This window comes from Macrotis lagotis, chromosome 5, assembly GCF_037893015.1.
Source record: "Macrotis lagotis isolate mMagLag1 chromosome 5, bilby.v1.9.chrom.fasta, whole genome shotgun sequence".
In the NCBI taxonomy this organism is placed as follows: Eukaryota; Metazoa; Chordata; class Mammalia; order Peramelemorphia; family Peramelidae; genus Macrotis; species Macrotis lagotis.
The window spans coordinates 143,174,513-143,200,834 of NC_133662.1; the positions used below are offsets into that span (position 1 = coordinate 143,174,513).

Below are 26,322 nucleotides of genomic sequence, written 5' to 3' on the forward strand. Positions count from 1 at the left end.
TTGCAAAAAATATCATCTAATTGACTGTCATATGCAGATGGTATCCATATAAAATTCCATTCCAACATTTTGCTGATTCTTTACATTTTAATAAATTCAATAAGTATGTATTAACTGACTTCTGTGTGCCTGACTTTATGCTAGACACTGCAGCAGTTACAAAACATACCAATATGTCTAGAGAAATGAAGAGAATTGAATAATTCTGAATTTCTCTCTCATGAATCTTCAGTATAAATATTTAATTATCATTTATTATAATATATATCTTGTATTTATTGATCATAATATTGAGCATTGACTTATTTAATATTGATTGTATTAATTAAATAGATTAGTGAAACAAATAAAGAAAAATAGACTTCTGGCTTCATTCTGATTCAGAAGTTTTCCAAGGTAGAAAAGAATGATTACTCAGACTTACAAATTATATACAGTAGTAAATAAGAAATCAAAGAATTTAAAAGTTATGCAAAATATTTTCAGGAACAACTGGATAAGCTGTACTGTCTCCACTCTCTTGCCTTCTAAACATTTATGTATTCTTCACAGTATTCCATCTCACATTCACCCTTCATAACATAAAATTGAGTAACCATGAGGATTGTAATTGTTGAAGAATATAGTTTGGTTTACATGTTGAAGATCATTAGATAGCTTATTTATATTAATAACAGTTGTTAGCTTTAAGGAAATGTATCTATATTTCAAGGCTATTAAAGTACCATTTAATAATTGGGAATTATAATTTAAAGATACAGTCCTGTAAAGAAAATCCTATATGTAAATTGTTACTTAGTTTTAAAAAATGCCTAATATTGAAATATTTAATTTTCTTCTCTGGTAAATAATCAAAAGTAAGACTGTATGGACATTGAAGTTTCAGTAATGACTATATTTTTCCTTCTTTTTTGTTAATGTCTAAGTGGCATACTAGTCTGACTGATGCAAAATTACTCCTATCCAGTGATGGAAAAAAACAATAAACAATTCATATCAATGACAATTTTGTGTTTTCCTAACTTGGGAAGATATAAACCTTCCTAAGGCAGGATGGAAAATGACTCAGGAATGTATTGTTACTCATACATCTCTACATTAAATGGTCTTCATACATTTATTCAAGAAAAATAATGGAATTTCTTGTGTTTCTTTCTAAAATAAGTATCACTCTCCAAACTTTCCTCTTAAAAGACAACTTAATTAATCCTTCAAGTAGTAATGACAACTTTTGGTTTCAGCTCAGCAACTTTGTTGACACTTTCCATGCCTGTGTGTGCATCTATTTTTGGCTATTTACCCCAGTAGTAAATGATGTACATTGGTATTTGAGTTGCTCTGACCTATAAGAATGATGATGGCTTTTGCAGCTGAGTACCAGTTGGCACATTGAGTTTTCTACAATGCGAAATTCTTAAATAAGCTTGTTAATATGACAGGACATGTGCTAGAAGTGTACCATCATCTGTTAAAGTTTATGAGGAACATTCCTGTTCCTTGATTAATAGTATATATTATTTTGCCTGATATGTCCCAACCATTCTTCACTTGGGGGGGGGGGGGTGTTGAGGGGGAGAATTAAAAAAATGATACTTTGAAAAATGTTTTCCTTTAAGGGAATTAGCATTTCATACTTGATGAAGTCATGGTTCTCTAAAGTCACTCCAAAGAGTATAGATGCAAAGGAAATAGCACAAATCATGGATCAGATTGAGAAAAGAGAAAATGGCTGCCTTAAAAGGAAAGAAATACTAGCTTCTAAAATTATTTTTGAGTTTAGAAAATTTGTTTTATATATGCCAAATGTACCACCAGAACAACTTAGAGGAAATAATGCATTCAAGAGGATGAAAGCAAACTGTATTTTAGTGTAAACCCCCCCAAAAAAAAATCTACAGTAAATACGCAAAAGATAAAATTTGGAGAAGTACTAGATGGATTTTGTTTGTTTAGGATAGTCTGAAATGAAAAACAATGCTATCCTAGATCTTCAGAGCTTAAAACCATACTTATCAAATGATAGTTTGAGTTTAACAAGAAATTACTCAACTCCAATCAATTAATTAAACTAATAGATCAGGTAATAAGCCTGATAAAAGTCCTAAGAGGCCCTTTCTGTGCTATCCCCTCTTTTCATGTTTCTGAAAATTATTTAAATGAAATGCAGGGCTTTAAAAAATAATTTTCTAAGTCTAGATTGAGAATGAACCCAGGATGGCCCAGGAGAGAGGATTGCTTAGAGGTTCTCTAAGCTAATCAACACACATTATAGGTGAGGAAACAGACTCTAGAAAGCTAAATGTTTGCCTTAGGGTTTTTTTTAATTTATTTATTTTATTTTTAATTTAGGAAAAACATTTCTATAAAGCAGTAGAATAAAATTATGATTTCACGTGAAACTGTAACAACTTGTTATTCCTTTTAAATAAATAGTAAAGTTATTGTATAATTTTTTATTGTATAATTTTTTCTTCCCTCTCTCGCTATACCCTAGGGATAACTACTATTAGAATATGTATTACACACATATTTAAATATATATATATATATATATATATGTACTTCTATTTATCAGTTATTTCTTGATGCAATTAGCATCTTCCTTTATGGGTCCTTTGTAGTTAATTTGCATATTAATACTAATTAAAATGACTCAGTCATCCAAAGTTGTAATAAGTTTCATAGTTGGTACATGAACCCTGTGATTCAAGAATCTAATTTTCCCCACTAATCTGGATGGTTAATGGAAAGAGAAATTACAACTCCCAATAGGGAAGATAATATGCAAACCACTATATACAACCAAAACTTATACGGGATAATTTGGATGTAATATTAGAGGAAAAATATTGTTATAAAGAGAGCCCAAGAAAGGGTTCTTGTAGAAGGGGGGTTTTCAACTGCTTTGAATAAGCCAGAGATGTTAAAAAGTGGACATGAAGAGGGAGAACATTCCAGGAATACGGTAGAACCAAGGAAAATGTAGCTATTCAGGAGATGGAATATCTTACTGTGAGGAGCAATAAGAAGCTCAATTTTACTGGATCACAGAGTACATAGAGAGATGTGAAGTGTTATAAAAAACTGGGAAAGTAAGGAGTTAATTTAATAAGGGCTACGAAAATCAACAAGGGCTTTAAATTTGATAGACAAATATATAAAGTGTCTACTAAGTTCCAGGCAGTGTGCAAGGTCATATGGATATAAACTCCCAAGTGGAATATCAACATCTGAAAGACAATCTCCACTTTTATTTTATGAAAGAAAAATAATTTTGGAAATAACCTGCTTGTTTGTTTCTGTGTTTTTTTCTTCATAATATTATCCCCTGTCATATTCTAAGCTTACTTAAATGTTAAGTTATTTAGAAGTTGTTAGCTGGTACAATGGTTGGAGTGCTAGACAAGAGTCCGAAAGATCTGAGTTCAAATTCAGCCTCAGGAATTTGCTTATATGTTACCTTCAGTCAGTCAGTCCACTGCCTAAGACTGGCATCTGTAATTTTTTGTTTATTAATGATTTGCTTTTTGTTCATGTCTAACTCTCTGTGACTCCATTTGAGGTTTTCTTAGCAAAGACACTGGAGTGACTTGACATTCCTTTCTCCATATCATTTTTACAGATGAGGAAACTGAGACAAACAGGGTTAAATGACTATCCCAAAGTCACATAGCTGGTAAGTGTCAGAGGCTGGATTTGAATGCAGGAATAGAAGCCTTCCTAACTCCAGGCCTAACACTCTATCCACTGTACCATCTACCTGCCCCAGTCTAAGGCATAGGAGTAATCATAATCCCTATCTCTCAGGCTAGCTGTGAGGAACAAATGACATAGTAATTATGAATATTTTGAAATGCTATAAAAGTGCTATCATTATTAGCTTCATTACTATTATTATTATTACTATTATTATTATTATTATTATTAACAATAAATCAAAGCACTGAAGCATTAGGCCATCTTAGACCATTTCCCCTGCCCTTTAGCAAAACTGAATCTTGGAAGAAATGTAACTGTTATTGTCTATAAAAAAAAGTAATCTCATTATATTTTCAAGAGAGTTTGCATTATTTAACTGTTTTGAGAAAAATAGTAGATTCCAAAGCACTATATATATATATATACATATATATATGTATATATACATGTGTTAGCTATATTGTGTTCAGTGATGCATCATTCAATCTAATGTCTGACTTTCCTTTAGTTTACTTGCTTCATACTTGTACTTTAATCTCCATCCCTTCCCCCCCTCCCCACACACAGACACACCCATTCTATTTACCAATTTTTGACCATTTGCCAATTTCGGATCATTTCATTATTGATATTCATGAATATAATATAATATAATATATGATATGATATGATATGATATGATATGATATGATATATAATATCATATAATTATATATGATAATAAAATAATTATATATAATTATATGTAATACAATATAATCTTTAATATAATTCTTCACCCTTTACTTCTTGTTTCTTTTTTTAACTGGTTATTGGGCTGACTCTCAATTATTTTCCTAAATAGTTCCATTCTCAGTCCTGTTATTTATATACCATCTAATAATAGTAACTAAATTTCACTGGAATATATTGTAGATATTATACTTGAGATGAACCATTAAATCTTGAATACATTTTAAACCCAGAGAAGAATCAGTAATTTGTCTATTTATCTTAGGAACCAGTCCTAATAGTAAATAGACGAGGCAGGTAGGACTGAGATCCTAAAATGTATTTTCTTCATGCTCAATTTATTCTGTAGAATTTACCAATACCTTTTCTTTGTCCCTTTCGTTTAATATCTGATGTTATACTTATTTGTATGTTTGTATGTGTGTATACACACAAACTTATGTATATACATATTATGTAATATATATATATATACATACATACATAGTTTCTCCTCCCATTTCCTAGTAGATCATAAGTTTCTTTTTTTTTAGATCATAAGTTTCTTGAAAGGATCATGTCCTTTTCCTCTATTGCTTAATTAAAGTTTGCCGAATTGAATTGAAAACAATTTTGTTCTACCAATTGTGTTGCCTCCAAAATATATTTTAAAAGTTTTATTAATTCATTCTTGTATATCTGTCACTATTTGCTAATTTGCTATCCTCACCCCCCCTTAGTAGAATCCCTTGTTCATCCTTTATTCTGGAAAAGCAAAAATGACATCAGAAGGATGATGTCTGGACTTGCAAGTGAAATGGGTTTAAACAAGGTAGAGCTGTGCAAAGTAATCAACCTTACTCTCTCCTCCAGTCAGTGGCAATACAGAGGTCACCTTGTAAAGAAATATACATAGAACAGCAAAATAAATGTTTAAATTGGCCATATCTTAAAATACATTTATCATTTTTTATCTCTAGAGTCCATCACCCTTTCTATATTGCAAATTTAAAATGATCCTAAAAGGTGAGGCTGAGCTAAATGATTGATTTAGGGTATGCCTGACTAGACTCTTTTGAGCCTTTTGAAACTTCAGAAGCCAATAGAAAGCACTGGCAAACTGGTTGGAAGTCCCAAATTCCAGTCTCAGAAAATGTTCCTGGCCCTACTTCATTAGGTTAACTTGACCTCAAGAAGTTCTCCAACCAAAATTCCCATCCTTCTTCCCCTAAACCTGCCATCTAGTTCTCCAGTAGCTGAAGGGTAAATGTAATAAGGCATTGGAGCCAGACCAGGATCAAGGGATATTTTGAAAGAGAATAAAGTTAGATCTGATATAGCAGTTGGAATTGTTTTATATTTGTTATGAATCAGTCTTAAGGGTATAAATTCAAGAAATTTGGAGGAGCTGAGTTGGATACAATTTTTTAAAAAATAATGAATGCACCATAGATTTGATAACATTAATTATATTTTACCTAAATATAATTCTGGGTCCTAATTAGCATCTCTCTCACCCTCATCCTCAATCCCTACAAACATTTGATGGTGAGTAGAGGCTAAATGTATCTTTGCCCCCCCCCAGTCTATTTGCTCTCCAATTGGCTAACAAGACTACTTTCAAAGTGATGCTTTTGATGCTGTTTGTTACTCTCCCTAATCCCTAGGGATTTAGCTAACTGCTTCTGAAGCACTCTCTCAGCTAGTGCTGTCAACACAAGAGAGAGATCAAAATTCAATCTTGAATCCAGATTGCTACCAACAATTGGCTACAATCTTAGGGTTTCACTCACAATCATCTTTACTTTGGTTCTTACACTTAGGAAGTGAAATATTTTCCCCATGTGATACCTTTGTTGTCTCTATCTAAAGTCAAATTCTTGAGGTTCCTTAAAATTCTTTGTATGTTAATTTTCTTTTCTTTTCCTTGCTTAGCTTGCTTTTTTTTAAGTATCAATGAGTTCATGATAGTGGACTTGGAGTAAGAAGTACCAGAGTTAAAATCCTGCCTCAGCTACTTAGTTATGTAACTCTGGGCAAGTCACTTTAACTCTGCTTCAATTTTCTCATCTGTAAAATGGAGATAATAAAATCTACTCATAAGATCAAATGAATTACCAAGTATCAAAGTAATTTATGAAACCCCCAAACACTGTATAAATGCTGTTCATATATATGTATACGAACATATATATATATATGTATATATGTATATGGTTATATACACATATGAGATGGCACAGTGTAATATTAGAGTGCTGGATTTGGAGTCAGGAAGACTTGACTTCAAATTGTGCTTCAGGAATGTAATACCTGTAGATCCTTGGTAGGTCACTTAATCTCTCTTACCCTCAGTCTTCTTAGCTATTTTTTTAAAAAGGAAGAATAATAATAGCTCCTACCTCCCAGAGTTATAAAATTTAGATTAAATGAAATATGAAAAGCAAGTTGTGAACTTTAAAGCACTATTTAAATTCTGTCTATTTTGCATAGACATGCATTTGAAAACTGATATTAAAAATCTTGGGCTGGAGACATCAATGTCACTCTTTCTCTGTCTAGGGAAGTCCTTACTTGAAAAACAAAACAAATAACAAAAGTCAAAAGCCAGCGATTACCCAATTGATGCTATCTTTGATTATTAAAGTGCTTGTCTATAAAGACTAATTCATGACAAAGTCTGCCACTGTACCCCCCCACACACAGAAGACTGAGTGCCAGTAGGAAGTGAGGGGAGGGTAGTAGTCTTTGGTGTAAGAGTCAAATTTTTCAGCCATTTCAAAACAAAATATCAGAAAACCTAATGTTAATTCAGAAATTTAATAAAACTAACATTAATTTAAGTTTTGACTAGATTACAAGGCACTGGGCTATGTAAGGTGACTAAAAAGGCAAAAATTTAAAAGACTTTTCCCAAGAAAGCTGGCCTTCCTATGAGTCAGAAAGGGTAGGACAGGTGTTCAGATAAGTATAATGATGGTAGTTTGAAGAGGGAGCCAGTGTGCACAACAAGGGTGATCAGGGACATCTTCTCAGAAGAGATGATATCTGGGTGAGACTTAAGATAAGATTTCTGAGAGGAAGCCATCCAGATAACAGGCAGCATAATTCAGTAAATAGTGTATGTCCAGTTTGCCCTGAGAATGAAGTAAATGTAGTAGTGAATAATTCTATGAAGAGAAGGTGAAGTGCACTTTTAGAATTTTAAATGCTAAGCTGAATTTTCTGTGTTGTATCTTCAGGGCAAGGGGCATCTTATAAAGTCTGAGGTGGGGAACTGAGAGAAAAAGGATGAGAAATGTGTAGAGAGAATGGGCAAGACTTGACAACTTACTGGATAGGGAAAGTGAGAGAAAGGGAAGAGCTATAGGTGATTGCAAAGGTTGTGAACCTAGGTGCTAGGGAGAGGTTGTTTTCTTTAGCAGAAATAGGGAAATTTAGAGAAGTGATGATAAAGTCTATTACATATGTATTGATTTTGAGATGGCTGGAATATTCATGTGAAAATGTCCAACAAAGGGTAGCATCCAACAGGTAACTGGTAATGTGAAACTAGAATTTAGGAAAGAAATTAAGACAGGCTATATAGATTTGACAGGTATCTAAAAATGCATTGTATTTAAATTTATAGATTTAAATAAGATGCTATGCCCTGATTCATAAACTCAATTCCAATGAAATTTTGTGTATCATTATAAAAGAAGGATTATAGAACTAAGTAGTTCAGTGGAAAGAACAACAGTCATGGAGTCAGGAAAACTCATCTTCCTGAGTTCAAATCTATCATCAGTTGCCTACTAGCCATGTGATCCTGGACAAATCATTTCATTCTGTTTGTCTCAGTTTTCCTCATCTGTAAAATGAACTAGAGTAGAAAATGACAAACCACTCCAATTTCTCTGCCAAGAAAATCCTTAGTGGTTTATGAAGACTCAAATATGAGTGAAAAAATATAATTAAACTGAAAGAAATGGAAGAAATCTCTGAGGTTATCTAATCCAACCTCTTCATTTTATACCTGAGGACACCAAATCTCAGAGAAGTTAGTGTGTTTGTCCAATGTCACAAATGACAGAGGTTAGATTTGAATCTAGATCCTTTGAGTAACATAAGGAAACTCTCTCCATCTAGGACTTCTCCATCCTTTCTTTCAAACTTGGTTTGACTTTCCTTTGTTTTAGTCAACTTGGGCCTCTTCTGCCCGTATATACCATCACCTACTAAAGCACTACTTTTCCCAGTGGAATAACTATTTCAAGAACTTGAACTTTAATTTTTTTTTCAAAAGCCCTATCTATCTCTCTTTCAAAAATACATAATTGCTGGCTCTCCTGAGATATTTTTACCTTGTGTCCCATGAGGAGGAATTCCATTTGATGGCCCAATCCAGTGGAGAGGTCCACAGACAGACAGTCTGGCTCCAATTTTTACTCTGCACTAACACAACTAAAAGGCATTAGTATTTTGATATAGAGAAATGCTGTACTTGATCCTGACTTGGTTATACACTGGTAATATCTGGCTTGGAATCACATATGTAAGGGCCAAAGAGCTGTTCTTTTTTTTTCTTTTGTATTCAACAAAATATCTAGGGAAATTTTCCAGTATTTTAATAGAGCAATACCAAAAGTAAATTGGCAAAAGTTCAGTTGTCACATATTAAATTTCTGTTAGCCATTTTTTAACCTGTATAGAACTACTGTGTATGTATGTGTATCTGTGTTTCACTACTACCCACCCCCAACACATTTTTCATTTAATTTCTCCATTCCCACACTCTTCTCTTTCCAACTTTTTAAATACCTCTTCTTCTTAGAACCCAAAGCCAAAATTCACTACAACTGAACTGAACTGAAGAGTGTCAGTTAAATACTGATTTGGAGAGTAAGTTGTACTTCTAAATGCATCAGATGAAAGTGAGCAAAGCATTTATACGTCTCCACATGGAATTTGGGATTTGGTCCAGAAATGAGTTTCATTTTCAAATTTCTGATAAACTAGTGGGATTGTAGGCCTTGGCAGCTCCTTCCTGGGAGTGAGTGTGGTAAGGCAAGGGACTCTCAGAGCTCTCCCTTCCATTGCATAACCAAGTTGTGAGGGATACACACCTTCCCCCATCTCCTTCAGTTCTTAAAACTCTTGACAGTTAAGTTGGAAAAGTGCAGTCCTTTATGTCTTGGGGTGTTTTTGAATTAGCAATCTTGGTGACTTAGTCAGCTGGGGGAAAAAAATTAGGAATTTGAAAGCAAAACTTTAGATTTTCTCTTAGAAATAAGATCACAACCTCTGACAGGCTCAGTTTTTGTTGGCTTATAGCAAATCTGTCTCTAGCCCCTCTGGCATTATTGGCTAAATGACTCTCTCTGACAACAGGTCCTTGGCCCAGCTCACTGCAGGATTTTTTTTAACTAGTTTGAAACCTTGGCACAGCTTGGCACAGCTTGGGGTGCGGTGGTGGTGGTGATGGTGGGGGTAAGCGGGGGAAGTGGAAACAACTAGTTCTCACTCCAGCAATCCTCAAACTTAAAAAAAATATAGTAAATGATGATTTGCCAAAATGCTTACCAAGTCCTGGATTTAGTAGCACATTTAATATGAAGTCAATATAGATGAAAAGCATACAGACAGCCCTCAGTGCTGTTGGGATCATTCTTCTACAATATTCAAATACATTTTTCATTTTTAAGCTTCCCATGCTTGCTTGATAGGACATTGTTGTTTTGCTTTTCAAAATTTAATTTATTTGCATGGTTATAAAATGCATAAAATGAATTCTCCATGGGTTTTTCCCCACTCATACTTGAAGTATGCAAAGTTTCATAGAACTCCAGAAACATGAACTAAATAAAAAGAAATCACACAAGAATACTATGTTTTCTTACTTTTTCAATAAATAAATAAAATGTAAAGGCAAAAAATGTTAATACTCAAAATAATACCATAAATAATTTTATTTGAAAATGTGAAGGACTTAGCAATAGTAATTGCTTAACCAACCTACCTTAGAGAAATTCTTCTAAAAATCACCCATTTCTAAATATACAGCTGTCATGTGTGTCTTAAAGGCAATAATCATTGGTAACATAATGGGAGTAGTATGGATATCAGATTTTGTGAATTGCATCAGTGAGCATTCCACAAAAGCATATAGCATCTCTAATGGAATTATGTTTTCATGCTGTAATTACAGTTGATGTTTCCTGATATCCTTTTCTACTTTTTCCTTCATGGTTCTGTGAATAGTTTGAATGAGCAGTTAGCACAATAGTATTTTGGGTCAGCTATAATATTTACCTTTTAGCTAAGTACAAACTAGCAAATTGATAGTTTGAGAGCTAAAGATAGTGGTGGGGAACTAGCATCTAATAGGAGGAATTTACAAATTCTTTACTATAAATATTTAATTTCATTAATGTTGAGAACTCATGGGGAGCAAATTTCGTCTGCCAGTATAGATTATCCTGTATCCTGCAGCTTATAGTCTTAAAGAATTGACTGAGGACAGTGAAAAAGTAAATGACTCCTCTGTGATCACACAATTAGACTGTGTCTGAGATAGGACTTCAATCCAGGTCTTTGTGACACTGATTTTTCTCTCCACTATTACAGGCTCACTGTCAATTTTAACAATAAAAGGACAAAATGTTTAGAAAAACTATTATTTAAAGTTTTCAGTGACTGCCCCACAAACTTAAGTACTTTCCCCAGTAACTGTAATTAATAGGCACTTGTATAAAGTGGCATAGTTTATATTTTTAAGGATTTTGGGCCAGGGTACACTATGAATAGTCCATGTCTTTACTCTTTCAGTCTTACTTTTAAAGTGTCCTACCTTTTTGACCTTCACATCATAATAGAGAATCAATTTATTAAAATGAGTTATACCTCAATGGATATATTAATTGAAGAGGGGATAGAGATAGGAACTAGATCTCAATTTACTGGGATAGGAAACTTCCAATGAGGAAATTCCCTCTACCAATGCAGGCTGACACTTTTCTGCAACCTTTAGATTTAAAAAGCTGCCCTAGTGTTCTGAGAACGAAGACCCTTCTGGATCTTAGGCCAGTTTTCTATTCCCTATGGCACATTTACTATACTGTTGATTCAGTGAAACATTAAATATGGATCAAATTTTCTCATCTAAAAATATATTCCTGGCAATATTATAGAATGATCATGAATGAAATTATTTCTAGAATGATCAGTTTTATACTTTGGCATAAGCCTCTCTGAACCTACTAGAAGTTGGGAAACAAAAGAGTCTAGTGAGCAAAGGATATGATTACCATGAGATAATTTATTTTGCATGACTATACCTATTTATTACATGAGAGGAATTTTATAAGTGGGGGTAACCAATGAGAGAAAGATTCAAGGAACGTGAGTTTAAGTGCATCAAGAAAACATTTTTAAAAGAAAACAATATCAATACCTATTCTAAAGAAAAATGTTTAGGGGTGGCTAGTTGGTGCAGTGGATAGAGCACCAGCCCTGGAGTCAGAAGTACCTGAGTTCAAATCTGGCCTCGGACACATAATAATTACCTAGCTGTGTGACTTGGGCAAATCACTTAACCCCATTTGCCTTGCAAAAAAAAATGTTTAGAGTCAAGCCACTTAACCCCATTTGCCTTGCAAAAAAAATATTTAGAAGAGAAGGGGGCATAAATGTAGCAAATTATTTTATTATTTTATTAAATATACATTTTGAAAACAATTACAACATATACTTTATATGAACATGTACTATATATATATATATATATATATATATACATTTTTACCCATTTTGTTTATCCATGTTGATGATTAAGTTTAATTTTTTTAAACAATGCAAAAATAAAAACAAAATGATAGTAATAGCTAGTATTGTTGCATTGGATAGAGTACTGGACCTAAAGTCCCTAAGACTCATCTTTCTGAGCTCAAATCCAGCCTCAGAAAGTTTTTACCCATGTGACTTTGGGTAAGTTCACTTAACTCTGTTTGTGTCAGTTCCTCTTCTATAAAATGGGCTGGAGAAGGAAATGGCAAATCACTCCAGTACCTTTGCAAAGAAAATGGAGTCACAAAGAGTCAGACACAAGTAAAATGACTGAACAGCATCCACATATAATACTTTAAGGTTTATAGATTGATTTACAGATAATATATCACTTGAACCTCAGTACAACTCAGAAAGGTAGATATTATTTTTCTCCTCATTTTGCAAATAAGGAAACTGATACTGAGGCCAAGGGATTTAACCAGAATAACATAGCTAATAAGTGTGAGACCACAGATTTGAACTCAAGTCTTAATTGACTCCAGATCCACTGCTCTGTCTACTGAACCATGGAGCTAGCTGTCTATAGCCAAGAGACCAGATTCTGTAGTTGGTGATATAGCCCTGAAAAATATAAAATCTATTTTGAAAAACTCTTTCATCTGGAAAATGTATCAAAATCTTATCTTATCTCTGCAATATATTTTGAAAATAAAGTGATTGGAAATATGCTTTTGGAATAATAGTGTAATTTAATATTATTATCACTTCTAATAGAAGAAAATCCCCTTCTGTTGTCTCATCATGACTTTGATATGACCCAAGCTTTTAAAAGATATAAGTTCTTATAAGGCATAAACTTTGAAAGATCCTACCAAACTACAAAGACCCAACAAGAGATAACATATCTCTCCCAAGAAAGCTAGCCTGATCAAGTTCTCAAATCCACTAAATCAGAAGTTACTATTATTTATATTATTATCTTTATTTTCATTCTATGTGTGTTTATATGTATATTTTTGTCTGTCCCATTAGAATACAAATTCTTGATGAGTAAATATTGCTTCATTCTTTATATTTGTATTCCTATCACATAGAATAGAATCTGTAACATCACAGATGCTAAATATGTGTTACTTGATTGAGTAAATATAATCTGTATCAGTAGAGGGAGCACTCATAATAATGAAATTATATATTACTTCCATCTGAAACATCTTTCATCATAGTGGTCTTGGCTTTACTAGAAATATTTTTCCCTCTTTATCTCTCTTCTCCTCTCCCCACTTTACCTCTCTTCCTTTTCATCAACAACAGATCTCTTTCCTTTAAACTACAAGATCTCAGACTGTGGCATCATATTTTTGAACCCCAACAAGTTGGGGAAAACCCCAGGGGTAGCAGAGGCAGCATAGAAAGGAAATGAGCTTTTGCAGCATAGGTGTGCAATGAGAACCTATAAGTTGTCAGTTTAGGTGAGTGGATGAAGACTATTTGGCTTAGAAAGGATGGCATGTTTCTAATCATAACTTGAAAGAAAAATAGATCCACATTTCACTGAAATTTAAATTCATTTCTTGAAAGGTTAACTTTCAGAAGTTAAAAACACTACCTCACATTTCTCTCCTCAGAATCCCTCTTCAAACTTCTACATTTTGGCTCCTGGCCCAGACACTCAACTGAAATCACCCTCTAAGGTCTTCCAAAACCTCTTCTCAGCCAAAACCAATAATCTCTTTTCTCTTCTCATCCTTCTAGACTTGTCAGCTATATTCAAAACTGCATTCCACTCCCCTCTTAAACACCCTTTCTGGCCTGAGGTTCGGAAACACTGTCTTCTGGTTTTCTTCTTATCTTTAAGTCACACCTACAAAAATCTTCCCTGGCTCTCCTTCTGCTTTACTGTATTCCTTAGCTTGCTTTAACACATATACTCCTTTAGGGATAACACCAAATTTAATACTTTCCAGTGATCTCCTTAACTTTTCAGTCCTATAGATCTCAATTTCTTCCTACTAAAATTAAACAGAGTGAATTAAGTAAAGTGAAGTAAAAAATCTACTCTTCAACTGCTTTTTGCCCCTATCTACCTCTTCAAATAGGCATCTAGGTGGCACAGTGAATAGAGCACTTGCCTTAGAGTCAGAAGGACACAGTTCAAATCCAGCCTTAGACAACTGACATTTGCTAGCTGTTTGACCTGGAACTAGTCACTTAACCCTGATCCAAGAGTATCTCCAGTTGTCCTGATTCATATCTGGCCACTGGACCTAGATGACTGTAGGAAAATTTGAGGCTGGCAACTTAGCACAGAAATTGCTCACTCAAATCCATTTCTTGTACTCATCATGGCATCACCTCCCTGATGCCATGGTCTTCTTTTTTTTTGCAAGGCAAATGGGTTTAAGTGGCTTGCCCAAGGCCACACAGCTAGGTAATTATTAAGTGTCTGAGACCAGATTTGAACCCAAGTACTCTTGATTTCAGGGCCGATGCTTTATCCACTGCACCACCTAGCTGCCCCATGTCATGGTCTTCTTGAAGAACAAAAGGCAAACATAATCATCTCCTCTTCAACTTCTGTCAAGGGATACCTTTGCTCTGTCAAATACTTGGAGACAATTTAAGCATCATTAGTTTCTATATTGTACCATTTGTTCTATAATTTTTGTTGCATCTGTCCTCCTAATCACTGTTCTTGCCATTAAACATTATATATTCTGATGAAATCTTACCCTTTCATGTTTGTCTGAAAACTGTTTTTTATCCTTATTAATAATAGCAGCATAGGATAATGGAAATTCAAATCATTGTCCCACTACCTACTAATTGTGTTACACATAATTTCTCTGGACCTCAGTTTCTTCAACTGGAAAAGGAAGTGTGTGAATTAGATGACCCCTGATGTCCCTTCCCATTCTAAATTTATGATTTTATCCTGTGATTCAAAACTCAACTCTTCATGAAAGATTAAAAAACCCTCTATTAACTTGGTCTACTCTGTGTTACTGCAGCATAATTTCCTTTCTCCACTTTTTATGACTTCTGATCAGTCAAGCAAAATTTTGATTATGTGTGATCCATGGATCTCCCTCTCCTATGCCTGAATATTTTTCCTCAGACTCCATATTCCTCCCCCCGCAGCCAACATATTGTTCAGAACCCCATTTATAGCCTACTCTGTTCCTTAGTAAAGGTATATTAGGTCTTTATAAAACATCATTAATTCCTTTCTTCCTCTCCACTCTAATATACTCCAGTATTTATATACATAGGGTAGCTAGATGGCACAGTATGGAAAAAACATCAAGACCTGAAGTCAGGGGGTGGCTAGGTAGCGTAGTGGATAAAGCACCGGCCTTGGAGTCAGGAGTACCTGGGTTCAAATCTGGTCTCAGAAACTTAATAATTAACTAGCTGTGTGGCCTTGGGCAAGCCACTTAACCCCATTTGCCTTGCAAAAACCTAAAAAAAAAGAGAGACCTGAAGTCAGAAAGACCTGAGTTTAAATTTAATCTCAGGCACTTACTAGCTGTGACCCTAGGCAAGTCACTTAACTCTATTTTACTCATTTCCCTCATCTGTAAAATGAATTGGAGAAAGAAATAGCAAACCATTTTTGTAACTTTGCCAAGAAAATATCATGAACTGTGAGATATGACTGAAACAGCTATACACAATAAGTTTATGTTTATGTATGTATTATATATGTACATATATACATATATGTATCAAACTATTTTATGTATATTTAAAAATCTCCTCAATACTAACCTTAGTGTCCATCAAGGAATGTGAATATATCCAATCTCTTCTCCACTTTTGGACAGTATTATTACAGTCATTTGTTTCTGGAGATAAAACAGCTGTATTTCAACATGGCATGGTTGTATATATGAAGAAGAGATGTAGCTAGTTGGTGGTATTGTTAGTTGGATTCTGAATTTCATGAGTGAGGTAAAACAAAGATTGGTCCCTAATAGGTGGGTGGATATCACCTTGGAAAGAAGTATCTAGTATAATACCTAAGAAATCATGGGTTATAATGGAAAAAATAGTGGACTAAATGTCAACAGTGACCTGTATTAAAACCACTTTTTCCTAAATATGTGACTGTGCAACTGGATTAGAATGTCTAACCTCAATTTCTTCATCTCTAATATTTGAATACTAGGAACATCATAAAGTTATTAGGAAGATCAAAAGTGATAATATAGATTTATGTATAGATTTAATTGTTTTATGAATGTCAGCTATAATTATCCTGTGTTGTTTAATAATTTTTATAAATTACTGATAAAATTATTAAAAAGTAGATTTATCCCATTCTGGGATCTTCCATGTATGGTAGTAAACAAGTTCCTACTTGTCTAGATCTTTGTACATACCACAGAAGAGTAGAATTTGCACTGGGCAGGAGTCAGAAGAACTAGATTCTAATTTCATCTCTGTCTCTGATTTTGTATGTTTTTTCTTTTTTTTTTTTTAAAGATTTTATTTATTCTGAGTTTTACAATTTCCCCCCTAATCTTACTTCCCCTCCCCTAGCTCCCACAGAAGACAATTTGCCAGTCATTACATTATTTCCATGGTATACGCTGATCCAAATTGAATGTGATGAGACAGAAATCATATCCTTAAGGAAGAAACACAAAGTATAAGAGATAGCAAGATCAGATAGTAAGATTCAAGGAGAATTCTGAGTCAGCAGGAAAGTGAGACATCCCTTCTCAGTCCAGGGAGCAAAGGAGGTAGCACAGGTTGCACGAAGAGATCCAGGGGATGGTTAAAGTGTAGCTCTTGTTCTCAGGATTGCAAATAAAATGTATGCTTATGGACACACACAAAAAAGTAGATTTATCAAATTTATAAGACAAATCTAATGAGAAAAAGATATATTAGTTTATAGAATAGCATCTAAAATTATCTCAATATTCAGTACTTGTTAAATGGATGAATGGGTTAAATCTAATAAGAATAAATATTAAAATTATAAATATAAAAACCTGTATATAACTTTAAAACATGACTATATAAATACAGTATGAAAATGGGAGAAAGAGACCTGGCATAAATATTCATGTGAAAAAAAAAGATTTGAGAGTTTTAGTGGATCACAAATCTAATATAACTGAAGAATGATATATGGTAAACCAAAAAACTATGTTCTTAAACTACATTAGGAGACCCATGATTTAAAGAAGAAAGGAAATGATAGTCCCATTGACCTGTTCAAACCATATCTCAAGTTAAAGTCTCTACATTTTAGGAATGGATTGGCACCAGAGCACATTCAGGGAAAAATTACCAATTTGGTGAGCATACCAAAGACCATGGGGAATTTTAAAAAAAAGTTTAGAAGGTACAAAGAAATACTAATTGTTATTACTAGTAGAAGTTCACATATACAAAGTGATCACTATGTATCTGCAAAGCTGAGTGCTTTCTAATTATGATCTCATTTCATGTTCACAATAATCCTGGAAGGTAGATGCTATTATTATATCCATTTTACAGTTGAAAAATTGAGGAAAACGGTGGTTAAATGACTTTTTGACAGCTTGTGTCTGAGGTCAAATTTGAACTCACCTTTCTAAGTCTGTGATCTATCCATGTGTTTAACCTAGGTGACTGTTAACATTACCTTCATTAGAAAGGAAAAGACTTAAAGGGGACATAATTATTTCTCTTTCAACATTTGATAGATTGCTATTTGGAAGAGAAATTAGAATTTACTAAGGAGAAATGACTCAAATAGAAGAAGAACCGAACTTAAAATCAGGTTGCCCATGTTCAAATTTTACCTCTGAATATTAATGTTCAAAGTTGTTGCTTAACCTCAATTTCATCATCATCATCATCATCACAATAATAATAATTCTATCTTGTCATTGTGAAGAAAGTGCCTTAGAGTACCATAGATTTAAGAGTTTGTGGGGTTTTTTTTAACCAAAGGGACAAAAATAGAAATTTCTAAAGGCAAGTGTCATTTCAATATATAGAAAAACAATACAAAGCAAAACTCCCCAATGTTTAAAGAAAGAGACATGCAAAATTGGCTATCTCAGAGTGTAGTGCAATCATTATGGTTCCTCTTTACATTGGACCATTTGTGAAAATGCTTAGAGGAGATTCCCTTTAAGGTAGGGGTTTGAGATTGCTAGATTTTGAAGCCTCTGCCAACTCTGAGATTCCTTGATTCTGCAAATGTTTGTATGCCCTATCTCCCCTTTGAATTGTAAATACTTTAAGCACTGGGACTTTTTCTTAATCCTAGCTGAGCCTACATTGGCATCTTCGTTGTAGGCACTCAAGAAGTGGTTTTTTGCTGCTCATGGTGGTTTCAGATAACTTACCTCACTCAGGATATGTGTGTTTTCCTTTTAGGATCCCCCAATGGCAGTAACCCTTGGACTACGAATGGAGGAAATGATTTTTAACCTTGCTGACACACATTTATTTTTTAATGACTTGGAGGTAAGAAAAAAAAGACCATAGTAGCAGATTCTGAAACTCTTAAATGAGTTGATCATATTAAAAAAAAGTAATGTTAATAACTTTTAAGAAAATATCAAAAATTATTCCAAAGATTAAAAAATAAGACTAAATAACTAACATGAACTAAATATAAAAATATGAGCTCAGAGCTAAAGACTATATTCATTTTCAGCAGTTTGTATGCTCCCTGAGGAAAAGGATTGCTTTTTGGCTCTTTTTGTATCCCTTGCACTTAGCCAATATCTAGCATATACTAGGCGCTTAATAAATGTTTATTGATTGCTGTATCAGTACAAATTTAACTCAACAAAAGTTTTTATGAATTTTAATAATATTACCTTAGTAGTAAAATGAATTTTCTTTTTTTTTAATATATATTGAATCCATTTCTTTTATTTCCTCAAAGAATAGCATTTTATGATATGTCTTATATAGTGCAGCAACTCTTTCTGGTCGCTAGGTTTATATCATTTCTGTTCAAGTACTTGCATATGGATTGAACATAGTTGTTTAATAACTACTTATAAAATAAGATTCAATTAAAAAAGAATTTTATTTTTTATTAATTTTTATTAAAGATATTATTTGAGTTTTACAATTCCCTCCCAATCTTACTTCCCCCCCCCACCCCTCCATGGAAAGCAATCTGTCACCCAATTTGGATCAAGGTACAACATGGAAACAAAGTAAAACAGAATTTAGACCCTCTTAAATCCTATATTTCATATTTTCCCCAGCAATAGTAGAGAGAATACAAACTGACATAAAACTCAACTAATTTGAGCAAGCCATGTTATTCCTTTATCCACAAAATTTTTGCCCCAAACTATTAACACAGAGCACAACTGAATAATTTTTTTTCTTTTTTTTCCATGTCCACCTTCTAGTGGGAGGTGAGATCTCTAAGAGAAAGAATAAAAGGGAAAAAAAGGAATAGCCTACATAATCTATATGTACAATGAATAGCTGAAAATTAACTGTAATAAATTGAGAAATCAATGGTCTAGAATCCTGAGTAAATACAATCTCTCTATAGGATCCTACTTGTTAGCTATCAAGTCATTTGGGAAAATGTTTCTTTCATAAGGAAAAATAAAATGGCTACAGAGATTTTCTTGCATATATTTGAAGATGCAAAATATTTTTAAAAATTTGTTTATTAGTCTACAACAAAATAAAAATCTTCCTATATAGATAATTATTTAAAAAAACTAAATTAGTAAATTACTTAAACTATTAAAGTTAATGAGAACTTTGAATGTATTTTTGTAGCTTTTGAGGTGTATCTATAAAGTGACTGGTTCAGTGCATCCCACTAATATATGTACTATTATAAATAAATTATATAATTAACATTTTTGTTTAAGAATAGTAAATCAGGGGCAGCTAGGTGGTGTAGTGGATAAAGCACTGGCTTTGGAGTCAGAAGTATCTGGGTTCAAATCCTTTCTCAGACACTTAATAATTACCTAGCTGTGTGGCCTTGGGCAAGCCACATAACCCCATTTGCCTTGCAAAAACCTAAAAACAAAAAGAAAAACAAAAAAAAGAATAGTAAATCAATGTGAGTTTTTCTTCTGGATAATGAAATTATTTTCTATGCAAAAAAACCTTTTTGAATTGATAGTAGGAGGATTCATTACTCTCATGCAAATTTATAGGATATAAAGAATAAAAAATAATTATTGGGATATGCTTTGAAAATCAAAACTAGAATAGAATGGAAATTGATTTTTTAAATGTGGCAATAGGAAATACATTTTAAATTCACTTAGATTTGAACTTGATACATGAAAACTATTTTGTCTTGATATTCAAATTTCAAATTTTCATTCTAAAAATTTCTTCTGTTGGTCACATTTCTTTTGATGATAGAAAAAAAGGATAATTACCATAATTTTTATTTAACAACTATTCCCCTAAAATATTTTAAAATAACATTTTAAACATTTTTAGAAATTCCATTTTCACCTTACAAACTTCAATCAATACCAAATACAGAATAATATTCTTTCTGCCATTATAAAGAACAGATATAATAAATTAAAAACATTACTCTGTTTTTGGTTAGAGTACTAAAGCAATATGTTACAAGATGTTTTAAAATTCCATCAGAAAGATGAACTTTAGAAAATGCAGTTGTGTGTTCATATCATATAGATATTTTGTTATAGTTAATATTAAATACAAATCACAACTGACGTAAAGAGGCTGTTAGTTATTTTCTTTCCTCGCTGTGAATTCCTTTGTAAAAAAATGTGGTGACTGGATCTTTTGTGAGTGACTTATTTTTTAAATTTTATATATTCAAGGCAATGGAGATAAGTGATTTGCCCAAGCTCACACAGCTAGGTGATTATTGTCTGAGGTCAAATTTGAAAGGTCCTCCTGACTCCAGGGCCAGTGCTCTATCCACTGTGCCACCTAGCTGCCCCCTGGTGACTTTTTTAAAGAGTATATTCCTTTTTAAATTTTTTTTAGGTTTTTTTTGCAAGGCAAATGGGGTTAAGTGGCTTGCCCAAGGCCACACAGCTAGGTAATTATTAAGTGTCTGAGACCAGATTTGAACCCAGGTACTCCTGATTCCAGGGCGGGTGATTTATCCACTATGCCACCTAGCCGCCCCAAGAGTATATTCTTAAAAATCTTTCTTAATCAAACTAAAAACATATTACTCAACATTGAATTTATCAGTCCCTTCAACAGACTTCTGTTACTTGGGGGTGGGGGCACCTTCAGATACTGAGCTCCCTTACATCTATTTTTATATATTTGAACTGAATCTGAGAAAGCATGAGTTCAGAATGAGATAGTCCAGGGGAAAAAAAAAAACAACTTTCAAGCAGCAATTAAGATCAGCATTCCTTCTATTTCTTATCTATACATGAACAATCATTACTTTAGAAGACATGTTTATCTGGAAGTGACCTCAGTTTGCTTTTCCTTTTAATTGATATGAAATTCATTTCACTGACAGCAGTGGATATCTGAACAGTTTGTTCTGTTAGGCAGCACCTTTCCTGCCACACACATATATGTACACAATGCATGTGTAGATACACATACATACAGACAAAGTATCCTCAAGCAATAAACTTTGGGCACTATGGTTACATACAAGACAAATTTAAGGAATGTTGCTACTTGTCTTTCCTTAGACCCTGGAGCTCAAACTGCCAAAGAGTAGCTTTCCCTTCAGTTTATGATGGGCTTACTCAAGAATCTTAATCTTAGTAGCTAGCACAACTTGTGTGGTCACAGCTGCTGGCAACTTATGTAGTTTCAGAAGAGATACAAATTTAAATTCTTCTCTTTGATAACCACTGTTTTTATTTTAACAACTTCCTGCCCAAGTCTGTTTTCTAAATTTGAACTTTAATTTTGTGAATACTTATTGCTAAGTGAAAAAGATACTGCAAAACATTGAAAATAAAAGATCTAATGCAGGATATTAACTGAACATTCAGCTTTATATGTGAGTTGTCAGTTGTTTTTTTTTTATTTAATTTTATTCCTTTTGCAATGAACTACAGATCTCAGGATGCTAGGCAGTTCTCCAATTCTTATTAAACCACCAGTCTTGGATCCCATGAATTATGAGTGAAAATCCTGTGCTCCCCTCATGCATTAATGATAGATAACTAAGTCTTCCAGGATTATTAGTACGAATTTTACAAAAAATTAAGTAAAATATTTAAAAGTATGCTAAATAAAAGCATGATTTCATTTTAAGGCCCTTCCCAAATCTCTAAAATTTAAATAAAAATGGAGAACAATTATTCAGCAAGATAATAGATCCACATTAGGCTTTCCATCACAAATACTGAGCCCAAGAGGGCACTCCAAATTCAAACAACGTAACTATACATAGATTTGAAGAAAATAAGTTTAAAAATACCCTTAAGGATAGACTTTATGCTCTCTCTCTCTCTCATATATATATATATATATATATATATATATATATATATATATATATATATATTGAGATTCGATACTTTTGCATTAGCTCTCAAAAGTCTGAGTTTTATAGTGTATAAATTCATGAATCATGAGGTAAACTTTCTAATGTGTGTAGAATTCCTCTCCAAATCAAAATGTAAGCATTTTCAAACCAGAAACTTTTAACAGTAGTAGTAAATATCTCTGTGCCAATAAAATCATATAACTAGTCAAAAAAATGATCATCTCAACACCTCGATTTCTTTGGATAGTATTGTATCCATTGGTCATTGCATTGTGGTAGTGAACAGGTTCTGCAAAATGGCCACAGAGCTCAATTTATAGAAGATTTTAAAAAGTCAGAGAGACAAAAATAATTCTTTGTCTGAAATCAGATACCAACTTAGATGAGTTCAGAAAAATTCACAAAGTTAGCCAACAGATGATGAATCTTTTCTGGCACAAAAATTGACAAAAATAGTTGACCTGAGGCATAAATAAGTCAATTGCATTTGTGAAAGAAGCACCCACATAGATAAAATAACAGGATCTAGAGCTTTGGAAAAACCAACTCTTGTGAATGTCACAATTAAATGTCTTCAGTTCCATATGTACAACTCCAGAGACTAACCTGTGCTACTGAAAAACACTTGTAGTGTTTCTATATGCAATTTAATTCTCATTTAAATTGGCATCAAACAAAAGACTATTACTATATTCAAACTTAAATTCTCCATGGAGAGGATATTACTAGTGTGAAAAATCGTTTCTCTGTATAAAATACTCAATTATCTATGAATTTAGGCACTAAAGGAATTTTATCAAAGATAAGAATAATACATGTTAAATTTTCAAAAATGAAACTCATAAATATCTGATTCACACAAATTATTTCTGATGATATATTATCATTTTTATTTATATACATATAAATGCATGTTCATATAAATGTACATATAGATGCATATGCATGCATGTGAGAGTCATGCATGTAAAGACCTCATACAAAAAATCCATCATGAGAATTCTCTCTCTTCAGGTGCAAATACTCAATTGTTCTGTACATAGGGTTTTAAAGAATTTCCTAGGAGGCTGTCCAAGGTCACAATGTCATACATAAATGACAAGATTTGAACAGACCTTTCTACTTTAATTACAACTCTTCTTCACTCCCTCAAAATAATCTGATCCCCTATCTATGTATATATATTATGTACACTCAGAGTTACTCAGCAGTGACCTACCTACTGATGAAATCTCAGGGATAAAATGAAACCTGAGACACTAGCTAGAAGTTGCTTCTGGAAAGTCTTGTTGTTAAGCATTAGCTTTTTGTTTACTAGACCATCAAAAACATCCAATGAATGTTTATAATTATATTAACAAAAGTAATATTCTTCTACAAAGTATAATATCTGAAAAATATCAGAGGCATATTTACTTTTGTTAATATACTTGAGCAAGCAGAAGTGAGTAAAATGATTAAGTAGAAAAAAGAAGGGTTACAAATGTATATAAAAACATACATACAGTATATTTATACAAATTCCCTTTACGAGCAGGCAGAATTTTCATAATTTTTTAGAGGAATAATCCTAAAATCTTATATATAAAAACAACGCAGTAAATCTGGCATATGCCCATACCTGATAAGGTTTTCTTTTATGCAATATTCTATGCATGATAATACTTCTGAATTTTCTTTAAAATCCCTCCATTTTCCTTAGAAATCAAGAACCCTCTAAGGGGGGGGGGATAAGAAAAAAATGAGAAAAATAGGACAATTTTGCATAATGAGAGAATTCCCTCTTCCAATTTCTGCATTATTTGGACCTAAATAGATATGACCTAGGTCCTAGAGCAATATATAAGTACACACACACACACACACACACACACACACACACACACAGACAAGTTAGGTAGAATACTTGGCTTGGAATCAGAAAGATTCATTTTTCTGACTTCAAATCTGACTTCAGACACTATGTAACCTTAGGTGAGGCATTTAATCCTGTTTGCCTCAGTTTCCTCATCTGTCAAATGAAATGGAGAAAAAATTGACAAACCACTCCAGTATCTTTGCTAAGAATTAAACACAACTAAAATAACTCAACAGCAACAAAAATATGTGTGTATACCATATATGTATGTATATATTACCAGATCTGCTTTTTCATATTTCTTGGCTGGATAAAACTAGGAAAATATGATAAACCCATAGGATACTATAATCTGTCAAACTGCTTTGTAGAAAAACAACAAATAATAAATAATAGTGATCTCTTAGACAGGATCTGTTTAAAATTAGATCTGCTTTTTTCCCAGTCTTTCAAATCCTTAAAAGAAATGGCTACACTTAAGAAAAATTTTGGTTAGATGTTGTAGGAAAAAGAAAAAGGAGGAAGATGAGAAGGGGCAATAGGAGGAAATAGAAAAAGAGGTTGAAAAGGACAAAGAAGTTGAAAATAGAAATAGAAGAAGGAAGATGATGAATAGATGAAAGAGGAGTCTTTTTTATTTTAATGAATTTTTAATAGATCTTGTTTTTGCAAGTGTTTCAAACTTGAGAGAAGTATAGAAAATAGAAGACAAATGTCACTGTGTCAATACTGCCATCTCCTGGCCTTACTTGCGTGTTCAGTGCAGAAAATCTCATAGGCTTGCTTGTGTGTGCGTGGCATACACACACACACACACACACACACACACACACACACACACACACACACAGACAGAGATATACACAGACACAAACACTTGAAAAATGACTAAAGGAAAAGTATACTGGGATGTTGCATTATTTGAAAAGCAAATAATGTTTTAAATGTCTTTAACAGGAGTGTGATCAAGTTCATATAGATGATGTTTCTTCTGATGATAATGGTCAAGACTTAAGGTGAGCCATACTTTTCAGTGATGTTATTTCCTACAGAAATTGAATAAATGAAATTTGCAAATGTAATTATTTCTTTTATTTCTTTTTAATGTATTTTGGGTGTTGCAGTACCTACAGTTTTGCAACTGATGGCTTCCATGCAGCTGCAAGTAGTGCAAACCTTTGTTTGCCAACAGGTGTAAGAGGAGGAGTTGACTGGATGAGGAAGCTGGCTTTTCGTTACAGAAGAGTAAAAGAATTATATAATACCTACAAGAACAACGTAGGCGGTATGTGTGTTTCTTGTTTGTTTTATTGGAAAAAGATGCCCTAAGGCAGAGGCTCTTAACATTATTTTCTCTCATGTTCCCTTCAATAGTCTGGTGAAGTTTATAGAACCCCTTATCAGAAAAATATTTTCAAAGTCATAAAGTTATATATATATATATATATATATATGTATGTATATAAAAATGTATGCATATATGCATTATATAAATATATGATATAAAAGTTAAACAAGTTTACACACTTTAGGGGCTAGACCTCTTACATGAGGAAAAGGTAAAATATCAGAAAGAAGTTGTATTCCAATGATAGAAAAGAAATTACAGTTTGTTAAGGTTGAATTACTTTGAAATCGCATTTTAAGTTCTTAGAATTGATGCAATAGGGGGGGCAACTAGGTGGTACAGTCATTAGAGGACTATCCTTGGAGTCAGGAGTACCTAAGTTCAAATCAAGTCTCAGACACTTAATAACAATTGCCTAGTTGTATGACCCTGGGCAAGTCACTTAACCCCATTGCCTTGCAAAAACAACAACAA

The 26,322-nt window shown here is 33.1% G+C and overlaps 1 protein-coding gene across 10 annotated transcripts in view; it reads left to right on the top strand.

Annotated features, from left to right (window-relative positions):
- EYA4 (EYA transcriptional coactivator and phosphatase 4) overlaps positions 1-26,322 on the top strand; it is a 368,182-nt gene that overhangs the window by 325,540 nt on the left and 16,320 nt on the right. For all 10 annotated transcript variants that reach the window (XM_074187618.1, XM_074187619.1, XM_074187616.1 and 7 more), the window contains 3 exons: positions 18,565-18,654; positions 25,458-25,516; positions 25,625-25,785. In XM_074187618.1, the coding sequence (XP_074043719.1) occupies positions 18,565-18,654; positions 25,458-25,516; positions 25,625-25,785 (310 nt within the window). The remainder of the gene's footprint in view (positions 1-18,564; positions 18,655-25,457; positions 25,517-25,624; positions 25,786-26,322) is intronic.